This window comes from Ailuropoda melanoleuca, chromosome 7 (assembly GCF_002007445.2).
Source record: "Ailuropoda melanoleuca isolate Jingjing chromosome 7, ASM200744v2, whole genome shotgun sequence".
Classification (NCBI taxonomy): domain Eukaryota; kingdom Metazoa; phylum Chordata; class Mammalia; order Carnivora; family Ursidae; genus Ailuropoda; species Ailuropoda melanoleuca.
Window position 1 is genome coordinate 50,847,933 of NC_048224.1, and position 22,350 is coordinate 50,870,282.

The 22,350-nt window shown below is 44.7% G+C and overlaps 1 protein-coding gene across 4 annotated transcripts; it reads left to right on the forward strand.

The window, feature by feature from the left end:
- The first annotated feature begins 2,367 nt into the window (after nucleotides 1-2,367).
- On the forward strand, nucleotides 2,368-20,623 carry RABEPK (Rab9 effector protein with kelch motifs). 4 transcript variants are annotated; one of them, XM_002916309.4, is made up of 8 exons: nucleotides 2,368-2,456; nucleotides 4,390-4,448; nucleotides 7,095-7,252; nucleotides 11,026-11,178; nucleotides 15,044-15,205; nucleotides 18,271-18,420; nucleotides 19,632-19,781; nucleotides 20,255-20,623. In XM_002916309.4, the coding sequence occupies exons 2-8, from the start codon at nucleotides 4,396-4,398 to the stop codon at nucleotides 20,545-20,547; spliced, it is 1,119 nt and encodes a 372-aa protein (XP_002916355.2). In that variant the 5' UTR covers nucleotides 2,368-2,456; nucleotides 4,390-4,395; the 3' UTR covers nucleotides 20,548-20,623. The 4 variants fall into 4 exon arrangements, with proteins under 4 accessions (XP_002916355.2, XP_019652041.2, XP_019652040.2 ...); XM_019796482.2 differs by lacking the exon at nucleotides 15,044-15,205; XM_019796481.2 differs by lacking the exon at nucleotides 11,026-11,178.
- The last annotated feature ends 1,727 nt before the right edge of the window (nucleotides 20,624-22,350 follow it).

The following is a 22,350-nucleotide window of genomic DNA, read 5'->3' on the forward strand; positions in this document are numbered from 1 at the left end:
CAGCATCATTGCTTCCTTTGCTGATAAGTCAGTGAACAGGTAGGTAATGAAAGTGGATGATATCCCCTTCCAGCGAAAACAGGTGGCAGTCCTCGCATTACCGAACCATCTGTTAAACTCCTCCTGTAGCCCCACCTCATTCAGTAAACCTCACTCTTGATATACACAGCAGAGAAATATAGGGGAAGCACCCTTCAGAGTGTTGGGTGACCTCGTAGAAGAGGTGATAGACACATTGGTCATTTATTTTGGAAACTTGCTGACTGGAATGTATTCTTAGTCTTCCTTGGGCAAAGGAGAAAATCTGGGCTCCTGGTTCTGCCATTTATGTAGGCTAATCATTTTAGGTTCTCTGGGCCTCCATTTTCATTTTGAAAATAGATCTCAAAAGTTCCTTCCAGCAATTTCTGAAATGTGATTTCTAGTGTAAAGCATAGGTCTCAAAAAGAAAATTGTCACTATTTTGCCCACAAACCTGTTCCAGTTTTTCTTATGTGCAAGCCCAATTTGGCATCTTGAAATGGAGCTAGCCAAAAGACACAGGGTCCATCAGAGCATTCTGCAGCTCTGAGCAGAATTCTCCATCTAGATGTGCATGGACATATGGCAGAGCCAAACTAGTCTTAGTTTTCTTTCCTAAAGGAGAGCAGAATTACTGAATACTCCCCCCCCCTTTTTTTTTAAGATTTTATTTATTTGAGAGAGAAGAACAGGGATAGCAAGAGAGAAGGTGAGCAGGGAGAAGGAGAAGCAGGCTCCCTGCTGAGCTGGGAGCCCACCACAGTGCTTGATCTCAGGACCCTGGGATCATGACCTGAGCTGAAGGCAGACGCTTAACCAACTGAGCCACCCAGGTGCCCCCAGAATTACTGAATACTCCTAAAATCCTCTGTGGCACACAGCAATGGAGATTTTTCCATGAATGTAGGAACTCAAAAGACTCCAGGTGTTTGAAAAAGGATATTTGACCAGTGAGGAGAGCTGCAGGACTCAAATTCCACTTTGTCAATAAATTCCTGCTATAATTTCAAGAATTGGTATTCAAGGTATTACTATCCCCATTCTAAAGATGAGGAAACTGGGGGTCAGAGAAGTTAATGGACTTGCCAAATGTCAGGGTTACATGGTTAGTGCTGGAGCCTGGATTTGAACCCAAGCAAATCTGTCTGGTTCCCACTGGAGTACCACGGCTCTATACTTGAGGGGCTCCTGTGGTCTCCTTCCTTAGCTTTTTCTTCTATTTCCTAGGACACAACAACTGGCTTCAGTCTTCCTAAATGATTGTGGGGTTCACTGGAACATAGACAAAGGTGAGCCACCTCTCCACTTTTGGGAAAGCTGCAGGGAACCTATGGTTATGAAGACCAGACGTAAGGTAAATGAGCAGTCAGGACTGGTGTCTGTCTAAACTCATTTATAGCTAGGAATAGCATTACACTCTACAGAAGACCAACCCTGTGCCAGTCACTGGGCACTGAGCACTTTTTATTCATTAGCTCGTGTATTCCCCACCATAACCTTGTGACCAAAATCTTATTAGCTCCATTTTACAGATGGGTGACACTGAGGCCCAGAAAAAAGTAACTTCCCCAAGAATACTCTCATTGAGGAACCTTTTATTCCTTGCACTTTTTGCAAATGTACCTAGTTATTTTTCTGTTTAATCTTCCTTCTCTCTCTCTAAGTTAGACTGTAAAGTCCAGGAGGCCAGGGGCCACATTTGGTTCAGCATACTGCCTGCCATAGTTACAAACGCTAATTATGGAATAAGTCAGCTGTGTAAGGCGCCAAAGGTTGAAGTGGCCTAAGGATCGCACAGGGAGATTTCACACCTAGGAGAGTATCTTCAACTCTCCCTTTCTCAAAAAACATTTCCGGGGCGCCTGGTGGCACAGCGGTTAAGCGTCTGCCTTCGGCTCAGGGCGTGATCCTGGTGTTATGGGATCGAGCCCCACATCAGGCTCCTCCACTATGAGCCTGCTTCTTCCTCTCCCACTCCCCCTGCTTGTGTTCCCTCTCTCTATCTGTCGAATAAATAAAATAAAAAATCTTAAAAAAAAACAAAAAAACATTTCCAACAGCCGCTGGAACTGAGAATACCCTAGCCCTTCTGCTGAAGGAATGTGGGTCGTCCAAGTGGGCGCCCAACCCCCGGCATTTCGCTTGTAAATCGTTTCCAAGTAGTCTGGCTTATTTACTCCGCCGGGGAGGAACAGCCCCAGGAACCGCCGGCCTGTTTGGTTTCCGAGACACGCACCGCCAGGCAACCCTCCGGGAGGGGAGGAGCTCTCCTGGTCGCGTTCCTTGGGCGCGCCCTGGAGGCCGAGTCCTGGGACCCGAGAGCTGGAGAGCGGTTGGCCGCCGCGCAGTTCCGGGTCTGGGGGCGGGGCGAATGCCCGGACCCCGCCCATATTGGGGGCGGAGCCAAAGCCCGGGACCGTCCTAAGCTGCCGCAGGTAATGCGGTCGGGGTCTGGGGTTCTTGCGCGGTGGGTCTCACGCTATCCTGGGCGGGGGCGGTCTCATCCTTTAGGGTAGTGGGCCCGGGCCGGGTGGAGACCCCTGGGGAGGGCGTGCTTGGACTCGGGCCCGGCCACATTGACGCAAAGGAACCAGCCTGTGCTCTCCCGACCCTGACTCCTGTCTTCTATCGCTGCCACGCGGGGATGCGACAGGGGGATGGGACTGCCAGGGGTAGCTGTAGGAAGTCCCCGCCCGTGCGAAATTTACCCCACTGGGCTTTGGGTACTGCGGCCGGGGACTTAGGCCAGAGGTTGGATTTCTCAATTTATCTACCAAGAATCTCATCCATTTTCTTCATTCACTCATCCCTCAGTTCTACTCTAAGCCGAGCCTATTGGTATGTTCTCTGAAAGAATCTGAGAGGCCCAGCTCTGTTGGAATTTAGTCTAGAATCTAATCTAGAGACCTTTAAATAGATAACCACATTCAGGGTGATCCCTGCAATGATGGTGGCTTGCTAGATAACCTTCAAAGGGAGAAGGAAGTAACTTGAGGATGTAAATAGAAAGCAACAAATCAGGGAAGGTTATACTGAGAAGGGGGGGACGTTTGAACTGGGCTTTGGAGGTTGACTGGGAGTTTCCTAGTTGCCTAGAGGGGAAGGGGACATTTCAGGTAGGGGAAGTAGCGAAAGATCCAAGATATGAAAGGGCCTGCCATGACAGAAACAACAGATATAGCAAGAATAGCTCACGATTGCAAGAAACTGTGGAGCTGAGTTCCTGAGAAGAAGGTTGAGTCCAGGCTTTCAATGCCATGCTGAAGCCAGGGTTTATCCCAGAGTTCAGTATTTCTCAGCCTTTTAAAATATTTTATGTTTGGGATGCCTGGGTGGCACTGTCTGTTAATAAGCTTGGTTTCCAGCTGGGGTGGTGATTTCTGGAGTGGTGGGATCCAGCCCCCCCCATCAGGCTCCACACTGAGCTGGCATGGGAGTCTTTCTCCCCCTCCATCCGCCTCCCCCCCAAGCAAATAAATCTTTAAAAAATAAATTAAATATTTTATCTTTTGGAGTGCCTGGCTGGCTCGGTTGGAAGAAGGTGACTCTTGATCTCTGGATTGTGAGTTTAAGCCCCATGTTTAGTGTAGAGATTACTAAAAGAAATAAACCTTAGGGGCACCTGGGTGGCTCAGTCGTTAAGCGTCTGCCTTCGGCTCAGGGCATGATCCCAGGGTGCTGGGATCAAGCCCCGCATCGGGCTCCTCCTCCGGAAGCCAGCTTCTTCCTCTCCCACTCCCCCTGCTGTGTTGCCTCCCTCGCTGGCTGTCTCTCTCTCTCTCTCTGTCAAATAAATAAATAAATAATCTTAAAAAAAAAAAAAAAAGAAATGATCCTTAAAAAAATAAATAAAACATAAAACATTTTATCTTTTGATGAGCGTGAACATTTTATGACCCCTGAAAAAAAATTTAAGATTTTATTTATTTATTTGATAGAGAGAGAGAGAACGCAAGTAGGGGGAGCAGCAGGCAGAGGGGAAGGGAGAAGCAGGCTCCCTGCCAAGGAGAGCGCCCAAATCGAGGCTTGCTCGATCCCAGGACCCTGGGATCATGACCTGAGCTGAAGGCAGATGTTTAACTGACTGAGCCCCCCAGGTGCCCCCCCGAAAATGTTTTTAATTAAAAATCACAGACACACAATTTCAGCCAAAAACTTCTTTAATTGTGTTAATAAAGTTGTGTTATATTCACCTCCCAAATATGTTTCTATCAAAGTGTTGGTAATGTTTGTTCAAATTAATCAGGCCCTAGAAAGTGGCACATCAAAAGGAAAGTTTTTAAGGAAGAAAGTGACCAGATTTGTTCTGTGTTTTAGACGAAAGATAATCATAAATGTCTAAAAAGTGCCTTTCTTTCTTATGCATAGGACACCATGAAGCTCCTGCCAGTCTTGGAGCCTGGAGACAAGCCCAGGAAAGCAACATGGTCTGTAAGGAAGGATTCAGACAGAGGAAAACATGAGTTTTTGTTTCATTTTAAGTAGTTTACTAACATATTTGATCATCTATAAAAAAGGGTAGAGATGAAACTGTCTGTAGTTGGTGGTAATTAGACTTAAACTGTCTGGAAAGGTCTTCTGAGGAAAGATCGTGGGGCAATAATTATCACAGAGCAGATGTTGATTTTATTAAAATCCATTTACTAGGAAGAGTAAGGCACGGACCATCTGGCATCCGCAGCTCCAACACTGTGTCTTCCCTCAAGCTGTGACTCACTTTTAAGATTTTCAGGGAAGTGGATGTGGTTTAAACTGGCCTTACTGTTTCTTGGCTACTGGCTCAACCAACCCTTTATTCAACTAACACTGGCCTGACAGGGGCAGCTGCTGTGTGGGTGCTGAAAGTGCAAAGGTGAATAGTCTGGGCAGGTGTCGTAGGGGCTGCACTGAGCAGGTGATGGTGAGGAAATGTGGTCAGTACTGAAGCAGGGCTCACAGAAGACTGTAGGGAGGAGGCAATGCTTATGTAGGACCTTGGAGGAAGGTCTTCCAGTTTGGCTTCCCTGCATCCACTCTTGCTCTCCAGCCAGCATAAATCTGATCCTGGCATTCCCTGGTTTAAAACCCTTTTGTGCCTCTCTGATCTCTCTCTCTTTTTTATAAAGATTTTATTTATTCATTTGAGAAAGAGAGTGTGTGAGCACACCAGCAGGGGGGAGGGGCAGAGGGAGAAGGAGAAGCAGACTCCCTGCTGAGCAGGGAGCCCAAGGCAGGGCTCGACCCCAGGACCCTGAGATCATGACCGGAGCCGAAGGCAGATGCTTAACCGACTGAGCCACCCAGGCGCCCCTTGTGCTGCTTTGATCTTAAGATAAAAACCAGAGTCCTTAAAATGGCCCGCTGGACCTTGCATGATCTGTCCCTGCCTGTCTTTCCAACCTCAAGTACCCTAACTCATCCTTTGTTGTCTTTCTCTTCTTTAACATGCCTTGCACTGCAAACTCTGGTACTGTGTGTGCTGGTCTCTACCTGGGTCACTCTTTCCCTCATGTTTCATCCCTCCCTTTGCCCAGCTAACTTCTACCATACTTCAGAGCTCAGTTCAAATGGTGGTTCTTCAGGAAGCCTTCTCTGACCATCTCCTTCTCCCACCTCTCCTTATATAGGGTAAGGTCCCCTTAGGATATGTTGTCATACAATATATCCCTTGTACTCCTTTACAGAAAAATTAAAATAAAATGGATATTTGTGAAATTATCCGTTTAATGTTTCTCTTCCCAACTAGTCTGTAAGGGCTCTGGAGGCAGGAACTTTTTGTCTTATTCACCATGTATCTGGGTGGCTGTGTGCTCTTGGGTAAGTTGTTTAACCTTTCTAAGTCTTGGGCCGTCGGTGGTAAAAAGAAGGGGTTTTATGCAGATTAAGGAAAACCCAGGATTATAACGAAGTTAGCAGCAGGCATGGTACATTGTTCGTAATCATTCAGGTGATAATAGGATATGTGAATCTGGTTATCAGAAGAGAGATCTGGAATAGAAATAGAGACTTGGAAATCACTGATGGATACATAGGTGGGTGGTAGCTGAGACCATCAGTGCAGGTGAACTTGCTAGGGTAAGTGAACGTGGATTGAGAAGGGAAGAGAATCCAGGGGTACTAATGCTGAGGAGATAGCTGGTGGGAGAGGAGTGAGAGCAAGAAAATGGAAAAGAGCAGCCAGAAAGATGGGTAAGGAACCAAAAGGAAGGGATGTGGGGAAGCGGGTAAGGAGAAAGGTACGAGGTGGAGGGAAGAGTCAGGACTACCAAATGCCAGAGAGGTCTAACGAGACAGGGCCCAAAAAACAGCTACAGAATTTTATTTTCCAACCAGGAAGTTTGAAGTATGTTTTTATAGTCAGCGTTCAGAATGCCTTTAGAGAATGGTATGGATGGATCCTGTATTTGATTTCTTCAGAGTCCTAGCTCTGGCTTCCATCAGGTCAAGCTTTATGAATAATCTGGGAAAGCTCTTAAAATCAGTACATTCTGGAGAATATTACTTGACAGCGCATCACAGGCTAGTGGCAAGAGCGTTAGGGCTGTAGGTTCCTATGTGAGTGCACCTGAAGTTCCAGCCACCATTTATTGAGGCCTTCCGTGCACTGTTACAAGACCTCGTCTTACCCTTCCCAGGTAAGAACTACTGCCATCCTCAGTTTACAAATGAGGAAACTAAGGAAGGTTTAGAAAGGTTAAATGACTTCCGAAGGTCACACATCTCAAAAGCATCTGACTGGGGGCTTGAACCTGGTCTGCCTGAAGTCAGACATGCTTATGACTTCCATCTCGTGCCAGGACACACCACGGAACTTTTCTGGGTGTCAGTTTCCCTCTCTACCCAATGGGGACAATTACTAGGTTAACATGAGACGAAAGTAGTGACAAAACTGAAAAGTCAAAGGTTATGTGCAAATGGAAGGTACTATGATGAATCAGGGAAATAGTGCTTTGCTGGATACAACTTAAAGTTTGTGTGTGTGTGTGTGTGTGTGTGTGTGTGTGTATAAGAGCCCTCATTCTGGGGGTATTTCACGAGAAGTGGAAAAAACACACCACTGCGTGGGTCTCCTGAATACATCCTCCCTTTGGCAGGTACACCTTGACCCCCCCTGGAGACAGCCCCTGTGCTCGGGTTGGCCACAGCTGTTCATATTTACCCCCAGTCGGTGATGCCAAGAGAGGGAAGGTCTTCATTGTTGGGGGAGCAGATCCAAATAGGAGCTTCTCGGATGTGCACACCATGGATCTGGGTAAGACCAGCAGTTGCGAGGCGGGTGCCCTGTGGCCAGAGAGCAGAGCTTGTGCTACTGGCCATGACCAGAGTATTTGTAAGAACACCAGTTCAGACCAGATAGCAGGGTTCTCCTCCCAAGAAAATGAACATCACTGAGAAGTCCCTAAGCTCTCAGCAGACCTCTGGAACACATGCACCCAACCAATACCTTCTTTTTGAGGGGGGTGGTTCACAGAGTCTGTTTAGAGCCCTGGACATCCAACCATTCCTTCATCAGATATTCCTCAGGGAGACATCGATGACCCCACCTCCTTTTCCATCCACGTATCTAATTAATCACCAAGTCCTAAGTGTTCTCTATCCTCTTCCATGTCTGTCCATTTTCCCTACTACTACTGCAGTCCAAGCATTATTACTTCTCCCCTAGATAGTCCAATAGCCTCTTCCTGTTGTCTTCCTGTTGTCTCCCTTCCTGTTGTCTTCCTCTGGTCTCTCTGCTTCCAGGTTTACCCATGTACAGTGTATTTTCTATACCTAGCTGGAGAGTATTGTCTAAAATACAAATCTGGGGCACCTGGGCGGCACAGTCATTGGGCGTCTGCCTTTGGCTCGGGGCGTGATCCCGGCGTTCTGGGATCGAGTCCCACATCGGGCTCCTCCACAGGGAGCCTGCTTCTTCCTCTCCCACTCCCCCTGCTTGTGTTCGCTGTCTCGCTGGCTGTCTATCTCTGACAAATAAATAAATAAATAAATAATCTTTAAAAAAAATAATAAAATACAAATCTGACCATGTCACTCCCACCGTTCAAGCCTTTCCCAACTCATTTCTTGGCTCTCCCAAACCCGCATTTCCTACACTGAGTATCCTTCTGTCCCTTGGACATGTCTGAATCTCTGGTCTCCCAGCCTTTGCACATACTGTTCTCTCTGCTTGGAAGGCTCTTCCCTTTCCTTTTTTTTTTTTTTTTTTTTAAACTTTTTTTTTTTAANTTTTTTAAGATTTTTATTTATTTATTCCACAGAGATAGAGACAACCAGTGAGAGAGGGAACACAAGCAGGGGAGTGAGAGAGGAAGAAGCAGGCTCATAGCAGAAGAGCCTGACGTGGCTCGATCCCATAACACCGGGATCACGCCCTGAGCCGAAGGCAGACGCTTAACCGCTGTGCCACCCAGGCGCCCCGGCTCTTCCCTTTCCTTATCACCTGGCTACTGTTCATATTTCAGATCTCAGATTAACTGTCATTCCCATCAGGAAGCTTTCCCTGATACTTCTGGACTGGTTTAGGCACCACCACTGGAAAGGAGAACCAGTCTGTTTTCCTTCTCTACTCGTACCTTTCCTCTCCACACTAGTCTCAATATTTCATTTCTGGCCCCCAAATGTCTGGGGATATTTCCCCACAGCAAGCAATTCTGAGTGTCCTACAGCTCAATTCAGTTATGACAAGATTCACCTGGATTTAGCATCCGATCCCATACGACTCTCCCACCCCTTCCCCACTCCAGACACTACCCGCAAGTTCAGCTTGCTGCCTGTGCTTCTGACATACCAACTATAAATCAGAGATTCCCATGATCCCCTCCTCGGGTTCCATTAATTTGCTAGAGTGGCTCACAGAACTGGGGAAAATAGTTTACTTACTAGCTTGCTGGTTTATTTTAAAAAGATATAACTGAGGAACAGCCAGAGGGAAGAGATGCATAGGGCAAGGTATGGGGGAAGGGCACGGAACTTCCGTACCTTCTAGGGGTGCACCGTCCTCCCAGCACCTCCATGTGTTTACCAACCTAGATGCTCTCTAAACCCCTTCTTGGTTTTTCTGGAGGCTTCTTTACACAGGCATAATTGATTAAATTAACGGCCATTGGTGATTGATTCAACCTCTACACCTCTACCTTTCCCAGAGGTGGGGGTGGGAGGCTGGGGCTGAAAGTCCCAAACTTCTAAATCATATGGCTGGTTCCCCTGGCAGCCGGCCCTCATCCTTAGGGCTTTCCAGAAGTCACCTCATAAACATAAACCCAGGTGTGGTTGACAGGGGCTTGTTACATAAGACACCTTTTCAAACTTATAATTTGGGAAATTGCAAGGGTTTTAAAAGCTCTGTGCCTGGAACGGACAAAGATCACACATATATTTCTTAATATAAATCACAATGTCACAACCCGCCCTCTATATTTCCATAGTATTCTGTACTTTCCCATTCTTATCCCCCTTCACAGCTCTTATCACATGTGATTGTTTCTTGTCTGTCTTCCCCACAAGAGTATAAACTCCTTGGAAACAAGGAATATAGTTACATTATTCATCATTGTATCCCCAGCCACTACCATAGTGCCTGGTACAGAGTAGGTGCTTTTTAATTAATTAACTTTTTTTTAGACAGCGCAAGTGAGTGCACCAACAAGGGGGGTAGAGGGGCAGAGAGAGAGAGAGATTCTTTAAGCAGGCTCCGTGCTCTGAACACAGAGCCCCATGGGGGGCCTGATCTGTCTCTGAGATCATGACCTGAGCTGAAATCAAGAGTTGGTCGCTTAAACGACTAAGGCACCCAGGCGCCCACAGAGTAGGTGCTTTTTAAGTATTTGGGTAGATAGATGGATGGATGAATGAATGAATGAATGAATGAAGAAGGAATGAATGGTGACTACTCTGTACTATACACAATGGGCAGAAGAAAACCAGTGGCCCACATACATGTTTTGTTAGGTCCATGCTACTTTGCCGTTATCGTTTTAATCTAAGTTGTTCGCCAACCAAATGTGTAAGGGTCTACATATAAAGATGGAAATGGTTTGGCTTCTCCTGATAATTTTGGGAGATCTGACGTCAGCAGGCCTGCATGTCTACATGGCAACAGTAGAGATGCCGCCTCTCAGTGGGGTTCTCATCCCCCAATTTGCCACGTTCCCTCCTACGTAGGCATTTGAATTTCTACACCCGGCGCTAGGAAATCAGAGGCAAATGAAATCTCTTCCAGCCCTCAAGAAACTCACTGTCTGGTTCACGTACATCTTTGGTGGGACCTAGTACTAGCTTTGTGACCCTGGCTAACCTGTCTAACTCCCCCCCACCCCCACCCCGGGCTTCAGTGTCCTGTAAAATGGGGATAATAACTTACTCCCCTTGGCGGTTGTGATCCTGTTTTAGCCAGAAATCATTTAGTTGCAGGTAACAGAGACTCTCATAAACTGGCAAAAAAATACAAATAAATAAAAAGGGAAGAATCCAAACATAGGAAATACAGCCTAGCCTCAGGAGAGAGCAGAAGCAGGAATTGGAAAGCCATCAAAATCCATCTACTTTCTCCCTCACTCTCTCTGGGGAGATCCACTTCTTTATGTAGATGTTTCTTTTTTCTCTTCTCCGTACTTTGACTTCAGCTGCTTCTCCACACATAATAGAAGAAATCCAGAAATCTGTTTGAATTCCGGCTTCTCCAGGGAGAGGATCTGATTGACCCGTTTTGGGTCAAGTGACTACCTTTGACCCGATCAGCTGAAGCCGGAAAGTCAAGGTGTTGTAGTACAAACAGGTTTTTGGGGTCTCTACCCCTGTGGTTGGGAGAACGGGGTGAGTTTCCCTAGAGGAGGGTTTCTGCACTAGGCAGACAGTCCCTGAAGGTCTATTATAGAACTTTAGAATTTGGCCATATTCCCTGCAAGTGACTGATAGTGGTTCACTTAGGCTTTCGACCCTTTTCTCCTCACTACCCTACTCCAAGTCTGTCAACCAACAGAAGCAGTTGGCAGGTCCAGGGCAGGGGCTGAGTGAAATGTCTTCTAGGAACTCACCGATGGGATTTGGCCGCCGCAGAGGGCCTCTTGCCCCGTTACGAGCATGCCAGTTTCGTTCCCTCTTGTGCACCTCATACCATCTGGGTGTTTGGAGGTGCTGACCAGTCAGGAAATCGAAATTGCCTACAAGTTCTGAATCCTGGTAAGTAGCCAAAGGTTATTTTTATTTACCTAAATAAAGAAAGAAATCCGGTTCCATTTCCCGGAGCAAAACTCATTTGGATTGTCCTGAATAATTCATTTAACTTTGCTGACCTCATAGAAAATAGGAATTTTTATTTTTTATGATTTTTTAAAGAGTTTATTTATTTATTTGAGAGAGAAAGTGAGAGAACATGAGCGGGGGAGAGGGCTAGAGAGAGAGAGGGAGAAGAAGGCTCCCTGCTGAGCAGGGAGCCCGATGCGGGGCTCATCCCAGGACCCTGAGACTATGACCTGAGCCGAAGGCAGACCCTTAACTGACTGAGCCACCCAGGCGCCCGAAAATAGGAATTTTAACTTCTAGCAGAATCTGAAAATAACAGAATTACATCCTCCAACCCCCACCCCCCCGCCTCATAACATGTACAACTATCCACTTCTTAAAAGCCAAAGCTGGAAGAAACTTCAGAGAACAGCTATGCCAAGTGGGTGACCCAGGTCCAGGCACACTCCAATGACTGAGTCAGTGACTAAGTCAGCCTAGAACCTGTCACCTAGGTCAGGGGGTCTCACATGGGGGCGATTGTGTCCCCCAGAGGACATTTGACCACATCTGGACACGTTTTTGGTGATCGAGCTTGGGTTGTGGGGGGTTGCTACTGGCGTGTAGTGGGCAGAGGCCAGAGATGCTGCTATCCGTCCTGTAATACACAGGACAGCCCCCCCATAATAGCACATTATCTAGTCTCAAATGCCAGTAGTGCCAAAGTTGAGAAACCCTGACCTGTTACGTTTCTTTTAGCCAAACAGTGCAAAGTTCCTGCCCAGTGTCGCTGGCAGTTTTATCAGAGATGAAGCAGTTTAGGAACATCTCTTCTGAGAGGATGTTCCTGAACCACCCATGGGAGGTGCACTTGTCTTTCTTTTTGTTAAAAATTGAAGTTGAAAATTTTTTGTTGTTTTCTCTTTATAAATATAATTCATTGTAAAATACTTGAAAAGCATAAAGTGGACAAAAGACATCCACGATCCTGTGACATTCAGGCTACTGATAACCTCTCTGTGTACTTCCTTTATTTTATTTCTCTGTATTTTTGTAAGCCTGAGTTCATGCTATTTCACCCCTACACTATTGTACCTTTTTCCTTTTAATTTCATAATTACTACAGAAATGGTTTCCTATTAACTTTGCTTTAACATCACTTTTAATGGCTGCATGTACTCCATTTTTGTGATAGTACCATAATTTAGTTTGTTTTCAGATTTTTGCCATTATAAATCACAAAGAGTGAACATCTTTGTTCAGAAGTCATTGACAATTATTTGCTTAGAATTCATGCCCAGAATTAAAAAGACCAAGTAAAACACTATGAACTTTAAGGCTTTTGATACATGCTACCCAATTGTTCTCCAGTGTTTTCCACCTGCTCCTCTCTCTGTATTTAATAGTGCATTTTCACTCCTGACTGGCACTGAATTTATCTTTTCTTTTATATATTATTTTATTTATTTATTTTTTATTGGGGCTTGAACTCACAACCCTGAGGTCAAGAATCGCATGTTCCACCAACTGAGCCAGCCAAGCACCCCTGAATTTATCTTTTTTTTTTTTAAGATTTATTTATTCATTTGACAGAGAGAGACAGCCAGCGAGAGAGGGAACACAAGCAGGTGGAGTGGGAGAGGAAGAAGCAGGCTCCCAGCGGAGGAGCCTGATGTGGGGCTCGATCCCAGGACTCTGGGATCACACCCTGAGCTGAAGGCAGATGCTTAACGACTGAGCCACCCAGGCGCCCCTGAATTTATCATTTTTAAACACTGCTAATTTGATAGGCTAAAAAACTTGTATCTAATTATTTAAACATGCATTTTGTTAACGATTAGCAACCTGGACATTTTTCATATGACAGTCAACTCTTGCCCAGTGCTCTCTGAGTAAGATGCTTGTTTGCAAGCATTCTGTCATGTTGGGATAGTCATAGTTCTTACCTTGTTAAGTTTGGCAAGGATTTTAGTTTATTCAATATCTGGCACACAGTTAACACTCGATAATTGTTGTTTTGGTTGATGTAGCTTTGGTTTGGCAGATGGAAATCAGTTCTGGATCCCTGGCCTTTTGATTTTCAATGGTGGCATCCATTTGAATAAAATACAGAGAATTTGGAAAGCCTCTGTCAGAGGGGTTGATTTTCTACCAGATCCCTTTTCTCCTAGAAAGTATAATTTGACACCATGCCCAAGAAATAGGAAAAATGTGAATTCTTAGCTATTTTGTTACTAAGGCCAGTCTGTCAAATGGCTTAGGACTCCTTTGTGGTTATTTTGAAAATCTTCTGATCCTAGAGGTTACGCACCTTCTAACTCCACCTAAGAGCCAAAAGCTCTCCAAGATCCATAGCTCTAGAGAGAATTACATTTTGCTTTGGATATAGGCTGAGACTTCTTTCGTCTCCAGGTTCATGTTTGAGTCCCATACGTATGCCAGATGCTTCCTGTAGCACTCTGTATGCTGGATGAAGACCTTTACAAAAGGCACAGAATTTCCTAGGCAAGAAATAATTCCTGGTGTGTTGTGGTGGTGCGAGTGTGGGAGTCTTGACAGATCTGAGTTCAAACCTCTGCTCTGCCTTGCACAAGTGCTGTGATCTGGCAGTGGTGGGGGTGGGGGGTGGGGAGGATTTAAATTTTCTGAGCTTCAGTTCCCTCGTCTGCAAAATGAGGATACTTTCCAAACACCTCCTGGAGTTGAGTGGGGACGACAGGCAGAATGCAAAGGACAATGATTCTGCACAAGGAAGGTGCTCAATTAATGCATCTGTTTCTATAAAACTCGTGCTCCATTCTAAAAAGAGAGAAGCTTCTTTGCACCTCCCCCAGGTGGTTAATTTTTATTCTCAAGTCAGAAGAGTGGAAAATACGTAGATCTTGGTGTTATCAAAATGGAATCTGAATCCCAACTCAGCCATTTATTAGCCATGTGGCTTTATTTTATTTTATATTTTATTTTTTTTTAAGATTTTATTTATTTATTTGACAGAGATAGAGACAGCTAGCGAGAGAGGGAACACAAGCAGGTGGAGTGGGAGAGGAAGAAGCAGGCTCACAGCGGAAGAGCCTGATGTGGGGCTCGATCCCACAACGCCGGGATCACGCCCTGAGCCGAAGGCAGACGCTCAACCGCTGTGCCACCCAGGCGCCCCTTGATTTTATTTTTTAAATACATCTCTACATCCAACGTGGGGCTCACATTCACAACCCCAAGATCAGGAGTTGCATACTCCACCGACTGAGGCAGCCAGGCGCCCCCAGCCACGTCACTTTAAACAAATGACTTCATCTGTCTCTGCTTCTATTCCCTTATCTGTAAAAATCTGAAACTAATATTTACTTAGCACATACTATTTAGAAGGAGCTATTATTATTACTACTGACACTGTGATTGCTTTGTCTATTTTCTTTTAATGGCCATGGCCACATATTCTGGGAAATTTGGCACATTTAGTTCTAGCCTCTAGTGGGAAGAATTTTAGCAGATGCTGGGCTCCCCTGAATGGGTCCAGGATAGTCCACAAAGGAGAAGAGTGTTCAGAGAGGATGTTTGAAGGAAGATCTTGAAAAATAAGTCGACCTCATTCTTAATCGTGTGTGTGACTTTTTCAATCTTGGGGATTTGACTCAATCTGAGAAAATTCTCAGGATCCCCTGCTACCCCTCCTTGACTTCGCTGGCACGAGAACCCTGCCTAGACCTCTGCTGTCCCCGTTGGGGTTGGGGGTGTGGTAGGTAACCCTGCCTAGCCTCAGAGTCAAGATCAGAGGTCCATCAGTCTGGATATTTTAGGTACCTGCCTTCTCTCTCTGGACCAGAAACCAGGACCTGGACCATGCCAGAGGTGACCAGCCCTCCACCATCCCCAAGAACATTCCACACATCCTCTGCAGCCATTGGAAACCAGCTGTATGTCTTTGGGGGCGGAGAGAGAGGCGCCCAGCCCGTGCAGGATGTGAAGCTGCATGTGTTTGACGCAAGTATGGACTGGCGGGCCCCTTAGGGCTGCCACTTACCAGGTCAGAGTCACCCAGGCCTACAGCTTACCTGATGTAGGAGGCAGAGGTTAGAAAATGACACTTTGTCTGAGTGTCTCACTTCTAGATGTTTTCGATGTGTCCCTGAGCTAATATCTTCCTCCCACAGCAGCACGTGCATTTAAAAAGGTATAAATGACCAATTTAAAATATTTAAACAGTGTAATTAATAAAAAGTGGAAGTTTCCCCCTTAGGCTTTCCTTCCCACTCCCCAAACAGAGGGAAACACTCTTAGCAGTTCCTGAGGTCTCCTTCCAGATTTGCCTATGCATTTATAAATCATACATATACGTGTAAGTGGATATTTATGAATTTTCTATGAATTTTGAGATGATATAGAAACTTTAAAACACATACATGGGATCTAATTATAAATACAGTTCTACAGCTTACTTTTGCTGGTGAGGGGTGAGGCTAAATCTCAGTAGTTGAAAGCAATCATTTTGCAGCTGCCTAACCTGGACTCAGGACCAGATCTGACACATACTTTCTGTATTACTTTTTTTTTTTTTAAAGATTTTATTTATTTATGTGACAGAGAGACAGCCAGCGAGAGAGGGAACACAGCAGGGGAGTGGGAGAGGAAGAAGCAGGCTCCCAGCGGAGGAGCCCGATGTGGGACTCGATCCCGGAACTCCGGGATCACGCCCTGAGCCGAAGGCAGATGCTTAACGACTGCGCCACCCAGGCGCCCCTTCTATATTAGTTTAGACCTGTTAATCTCACTAGGTCTTAGTTCGCTGATCTGTAAAATAGAGATAGTCATAGTGCCTACTAAAAAGAGCTGGAAAGATTAAATGAGATAATGTGGTACAGTGCATAGTACAGTGCCTGGCATATAGGGTGTACCTCAGGAATACGTTATGATCCCTTCGTTTAATCACACATCACGGATGTCTTCTAAGCCAGTACCAATTTCCTTGGAGAGCATATCCTGTGGCTATACCTTATTCATTCATTCATTTTCCTACTGATTGACTTTTTGCAGACAGTGTTAAGTGAACGTACACATTAATTTTTGTATGTGTTACAAACGTTTATGTGGAGTAGATGCTGAGGAGTGGAATTACTGGGTGAAAATGATAGAAACATTTATTTCTATTTATTTTTTTATAATAATTTTTTATTATGTTAGCCACCATACTTCGTTTTTGATGTAATGTTCCATGATTCATTATTTGCGCATAACACCCAGTGGATAGAAACATTTAGAATTTTGAGACCTCTTGCCAGATTTTTGTGTAAGGAGCATTTATTTGCATTTCTTCCTCTTACTAGTAGGCATTCATGAATAACAATTTACAAATAACATGGGCCAAAAATAGTTTTCATGTGTGTTTTTCACGAGCGATGCAGCCTTTCTTGGGAAGATGCAATAAGCAAAATTTCAAACTTACAACGTAAAATTGGAAGAATGAAAACACATCACAGTATGACTTTTCCCTTTCCTGAAAGAATGGGCTTTGCAAATCTTTTAAGGCAGTTTTAAAAATGTTAAATAATGTTGGTTTTGAAGACATGAAACTCTAAGTTAATGAGGGAAAAAAAGTATGTGTANGAATGAGGGGAAAAAAGTATGTGTGTATATATATGCGTACTCTATGTATACGTAAAATACTATCACTCCCAAATTATTAACATCTCAGTGTGTTTCCAATCTTTTTTTTTAAATAGCAGAGATGGGGCGCTGGGCTGGCTCAGTCAGCAGAGCATGGGACTCACTGGGGGTAGAGTTTACTTAATAAAAATAAATAAATAAAATTTAAAAAAATAGCGATAATTCTACATGTAATATTTGTAGCCTATGTTTTTCTCTTAAGCACTTCCCCTGTGATCACGAAGTCTTCAACATTTTTATTTGTTTGTTTTAAATAGGCTCCATTCCCACTGTAGGGCTTGAACGAACCCTGAGATTAAGACTCACGTGCTCTACTGACTAAGCCAGCCACGTGCCTCAATCTTCAACATTTTTAACAAATACATGGTATTCTATCTTGATTGTAGCAATAACAACCATTCACCCATTGGTGCACCGAAGCTCTTTTCAGTTGTCTATTACAAACAATGCTGTGATGAATGTGTTTGTGCATAAGCCTTTTTCAGATTATTTCAGATTGTATTCCTTCGAATAGTGGGGCTCCATGTACAACCTTCAGGCATGCCACAAACAGTAATTCTAACACAAGGGGCACCTGGGTGGCACAGCGGTTAAGCGTCTGCCTTCGGCTCAGGGCGTGATCCCGGAGTTATGGGATCGAGCCCCACGTCAGGCTCTTCTGCTGTGAGCCTGCTTCTTCCTCTCCCACTCCCTGCTTGTGTTCCCTCTCTCGCTGGCTGTCTCTATCTCTGTCGAATAAATAAATAAAATCTTTAAAAAAAAAAAGTAATTCTAACACAAACTCTCACGCACGGAGTACTTGCTCCAAGCCTATGCCTTATGTACATCTCATTTAATTCATACTTTAACCCTGAGAACTAGGTAGTATCTTTATCCCCATTTTACAGTTGTAAAAACTAGAGCTTAGGGAATTCACTGCTGCAAGGCCACAAAGTTATTCAGTGAAATGAGCAAGTTTTAACTCTACACCCTGTGTTCTAGCAGGCTCAGCTAACTTCAAAAGTAGTCTCCCCTCCGCCCCCGCCATGCTTCCAGCAAATCAATTAAAAATACTGTCTTGGAAAAGGAAGACTCTGAAGGCCCGTCACAGAAGAAACAGACTCATTCTTTTGAACTCTGTCCAGGTCTAAGCAAGGAATAGTTTCCTAATGCCCAGTAAAAGGGGCAGGCGTGTAAGGTAGTGAATTCTCCAGCCCTGGAAGTGTTCAGGCAGAGGCTGTATGGTCTGTAGAAGAAGGGAGGCCTGGACTGGGTTGGCAAGTTGGAGTGACTGACGCCAAGGTCACTTTCTGCTTTGAACATCTCTGCTTCCTGGGAAGTGAAGCTTCGGTCTGTTTCTCATATTCTTCCTAGCTTTTTCTTCTGATGTCAATGAATTTACTTTTCTAGACACCCTGACCTGGTCACAGCCAGAGACATTTGGAAAACCTCCATCCCCCCGGCATGGTCATGTGATGGTGGCAGCGGGGACACAGCTCTTCATCCATGGAGGCTTGGCAGGGGACAAGTTCTATGATGATCTCCATTGCATTAATATAAGTAAGTAGGGTAGAGGGCATGGGGGCTTGTCTGCTTAAAATTAAATAAAATATGCTTTGATAGAATATAGCTTTGCTCATAAGTATGGGTCACTTGGCCAGCCAGCAGAATCTTGGCTAGATTTCTGTCAAATGTGGCCTGAATAATAATAAATAATAATACCAATGAAAGCAATCCCGTTCTGAGTACTTGCTGTGGACCCAGCCTTTAATTATCTCTTCTGCTTTCAACAACCCTGTTCTTTCATTAAAATTCATTATGCTTTGTATTCCCTGACTGGATTCCCTGGCTGGCATTAACCATTAACCCTATGCCCATGAGGGGCATGGACAACTTCAAGTGTGTCTGGAGGTTGGTGACCAGAATTGCCGTGCTAAATGGTTAAAAACACCAGGAAGAGGGTGAGGCACCCTCAACTGGGGTTTTAATGCATATTTTAAAAAAGACAGTTCTACTCGCTTGTGCTGAGGAACTACTTCCTGGCTATTTCTCTTCCTTTTCTACCCCGGTAATTCTCTAAACCTAAAATCCAATAATATCATGCCTCATTTCAGTGCTTGTTTGTAAAGATGCAAATATCCTTGCAGAAGTAGGTCGGGAGCAGGTGCTTGAGGCAGCACATTACAGTGTAGAGAACAGGTTCTAGCATCAGACCTGAGTATCATTCCAGCTGTGCCTCCTGCTTGCTGTGAGATCTTGGACAAGTGTTTCCCTCTTTGATTCTGTTTCTTCACCAGTAAAAAGAGAGTCGGCAGAAGGAATAGCAGTTTCAGAGGACTGTTGTGAGCAAGCATAATCTTTAAAGTGCCTAGCCAGCACTCATGAAGTTGCTTTCTAAGGAACTGCTAGTATTTGAAACGTGCACACACAGATACGGAACTCAACTCCTTCTGGGCTCCAAAGTAGGAAGTGGTGACAGTCACCAAAGATAATATCCTATTATTCCATGTACTCTGAAGACCACTTCTATCAGAATCACCTGAGATGCTTGCTAAAACTATAGAGTACTGAGCTCCTCCTCCCTTCCAGGACACCCAAACAGAATTTGAAGTTCCCCCAAATAATTTCTGTGCACACTAAACCTTGCTGTGTTACCTCTGAGTGCTTAGTGAACGACCTTTAGTGATTGGTTTGCACACTGCAGGAGTCTGACAGGTAAGGTGGAATCTGTATTCTAGGTCATGTTGCACCCGCTTTCTTTCTCTTGGCAGGTGACATGCAGTGGCAGAAGCTAAGTCCCACTGGGGCAGCTCCCACAGGCTGTGCTGCCCACTCAGCTGTGGCTGTGGGAAAACACCTGTATATCTTTGGAGGGATGACTCCCACAGGAGCACTGAATACAATGTACCAATATCACATAGGTGAGCAGCTGTTCACTGTGGGTCTTTAAGACAAATGTGACCATTCTTTGAAAAGTATCACAGTACTTTGGCTTTTCCCTCCACATCTAAATCCAAAGGAATGAAAACAAACTTCTAGAGAATGACATCATGAAAGCAGTAACACTGCCATTAGTTGTGGTTTTTTTTTTTTTTTTTTAAGATTTATTTATTTTAGAGAGACAGACAGCATGAATGGGAGGGGCAGAGATAGAGGGAGAATCCCAAGCCAACTCCACACTGAGTCCAGAGCTGGACTTGGGCCTCGATCTCATAACCCTGAAAATAGGACCTGAGCCAAAACCAACACCTAACCAACTGTACCACCCATGCACCCCAGATTTTTTTTTTTCTTTTATTTCCTATTTCTGTTAGGGCTGATACAGCAATCGCTGAGCATTTCTGGAAATTTCTTAACACAGAGCCTTTGTATATTTGTCTTTTCTCTAACATAGAAAAGCAGCATTGGACTTTGCTTAAATTTGATACTTTTCTACCCCCTGGACGATTGGATCATTCCATGTGTGTCATTCCATGGCCGGTGATGTGTACTTCCGAGAAAGAAGATTCAAATTCTGTTACTCTGAACTGTGATACTGAGAAAGGGGATTCCACCGACAAAGGAGTGACCCAAGGTGGTGACTCACATGAGGAAAGTCAAACTGACACACTGCTCTGTTTTGTGTTCGGTGGGATGAATACAGAAGGGGAAATCTATAATGACTGTATTGTGACTGTAGTTGACTAATAAATTCCACATTTTTATTAAATGACAAACGTTCAGAAAAGTTCAATAAAACCTTAGCTGTTTTATAACTCCAAAATATTTTTTGCACTATGTATCCCTCTTGCTCTTACCTACTTTGGTAGGTGAAGAAATGGATAGCCCAAGTGCGAAAACCTCTATATACCAGCAGTACAACCTAAGTTAATGTGATTGCTTCAGAATATTGATCACAAAGGAGCACCTGGCTGGCTTAGTCAGTACAGCATGTGACACTTGATCTCAGGGTTGTAAATTCAAGCCCCACATTGGATGTAGAGATTACATAAAAATAAAATCTTAAAAAAAATTTGACCACAAAAATGTTGCAGAATTAGGTGTATAAATCAGGGAGTGGACATTTACAGGTTGAAGTCTATCTTTCTAGTGTTCAGTAGCTGCTGTCCATAAAGAGGTGCAGCCAGTTGGCATTTGGTACTGAGCCACTGGGGACAGGGATGAAGACTGGCCCTTGTCTTTCCCAACCACCTGATAACACCACAGCACACAGCACCGCAGGTCATTTTTAAGGTTTGTATCAAACTTGGCCTGAAGACCTTCGGTATTACACTCCAGGCTTGTCCAAATGCTTCTGGGGCACTGCAGCAGGGGTCTGGGCCTCAGAGTAAGATAATCATGCCGTCATGTTCCAGTTCTGCCAGTTAGCAAATTTACCTTTCAGCTGGTTGCCCACCTATAAAATATTTATCCTTAAGCAGTATTGGATTTCTTACTTGCCCAAAGAGCCTGCCCTTTATTGATCACACAAAATTACTCGTTTAGATACCCCTTTCCTCAGGGAGCCAATCCAAGTAATCTTGAACCTCTTTTGATACAAATGACTGCCTTTGATCCACAACTGTAGTAGGGCTTAAAGTAGTGTCAGGGTCACCATCCTAGACCCCACTCCAGACCACTAATAAGAAATTTCAGAGATGGTGATTCTGACATAGCAGAGGTTTTAAAATACACACTTATATCCTAAAATTATGAACTGAATCCACGTGTATAGTTAACATCAGTGATCCATCACTCATATCAAGTCTTGGAATTCTAGCAGCTACAAAGCATGAGTAATAAAAAGCCACCAGAAAATTTTAAAGATAAGGGGAAGTTGGAAATTTCAACTATGTTCAAGACAATTCCACCCTTGGGCACTGTAAAATGTCCCTTGCCTAGGTAAGAATGTTTACCTTTCCTGCCCCCCTTTTTAAGATTTTATTCATTTGACAGATTGAGAGAGAGAGCATGTGTTCTTGTGTGAGCACAAGCAGTGGGGAGGGGCAGAGGGAGAAGGAGCAGCAGACTCTGAACAGGGAGCCCAGGACCCCGGGATCACAACCTGAGCCAAAGGCAGATGCCCAACTGACTGAGCCACCCAGGAACCCCCCTTTTTAAGATTTATATCGCAAGGGGTGGGGGGGAAGGGGCAGAGGGACAGGGAGGGTTTCAAGCAGACTCTGTGCTGCACTTGGAGCCGACACAGGGCTCAAATCTCATGACCCTGAGATCACAACCTGACCAAAAACCAGCCAGGTGCCCCTCCCTCCCCATCCCTTTTTTTATAAAGATTGGAGGGGGGGGGAAGGGGAAGAAGCAGAGGGAGAGGGACAAGCCAACCCCACAACACGGGATCATGACCTGAGCAGAAATGGAGAGTCCCCCGCCCCTCTCTTTAGATTAACATCAGGCAAATTCCCTGAAAGTATTCGGTAAAAACCCCAACCCCCCTCCACACAAGTGAGAATCTAACCTTGAAGCAGCTGACTTAATTAGAAGCTTATCACA

What these genes read in the sequence shown, in the direction of transcription:
- RABEPK (XM_002916309.4), top strand. Translation starts at nt 4,396, where the DNA reads ATGAAGCTCCTGCCAGTCTTGGAGCCTGGAGACAAGCCCAGGAAAGCA. An exon ending in AAGCCCAGGAAAGCAACATG is followed by an intron (nt 4,449 to 7,094) that starts GTCTGTAAGGAA and finishes TCCCTTTGGCAG; the next exon opens with GTACACCTTGACCCCCCCTG. An exon ending in TGTGCACACCATGGATCTGG is followed by an intron (nt 7,253 to 11,025) that starts GTAAGACCAGCA and finishes AATGTCTTCTAG; the next exon opens with GAACTCACCGATGGGATTTG.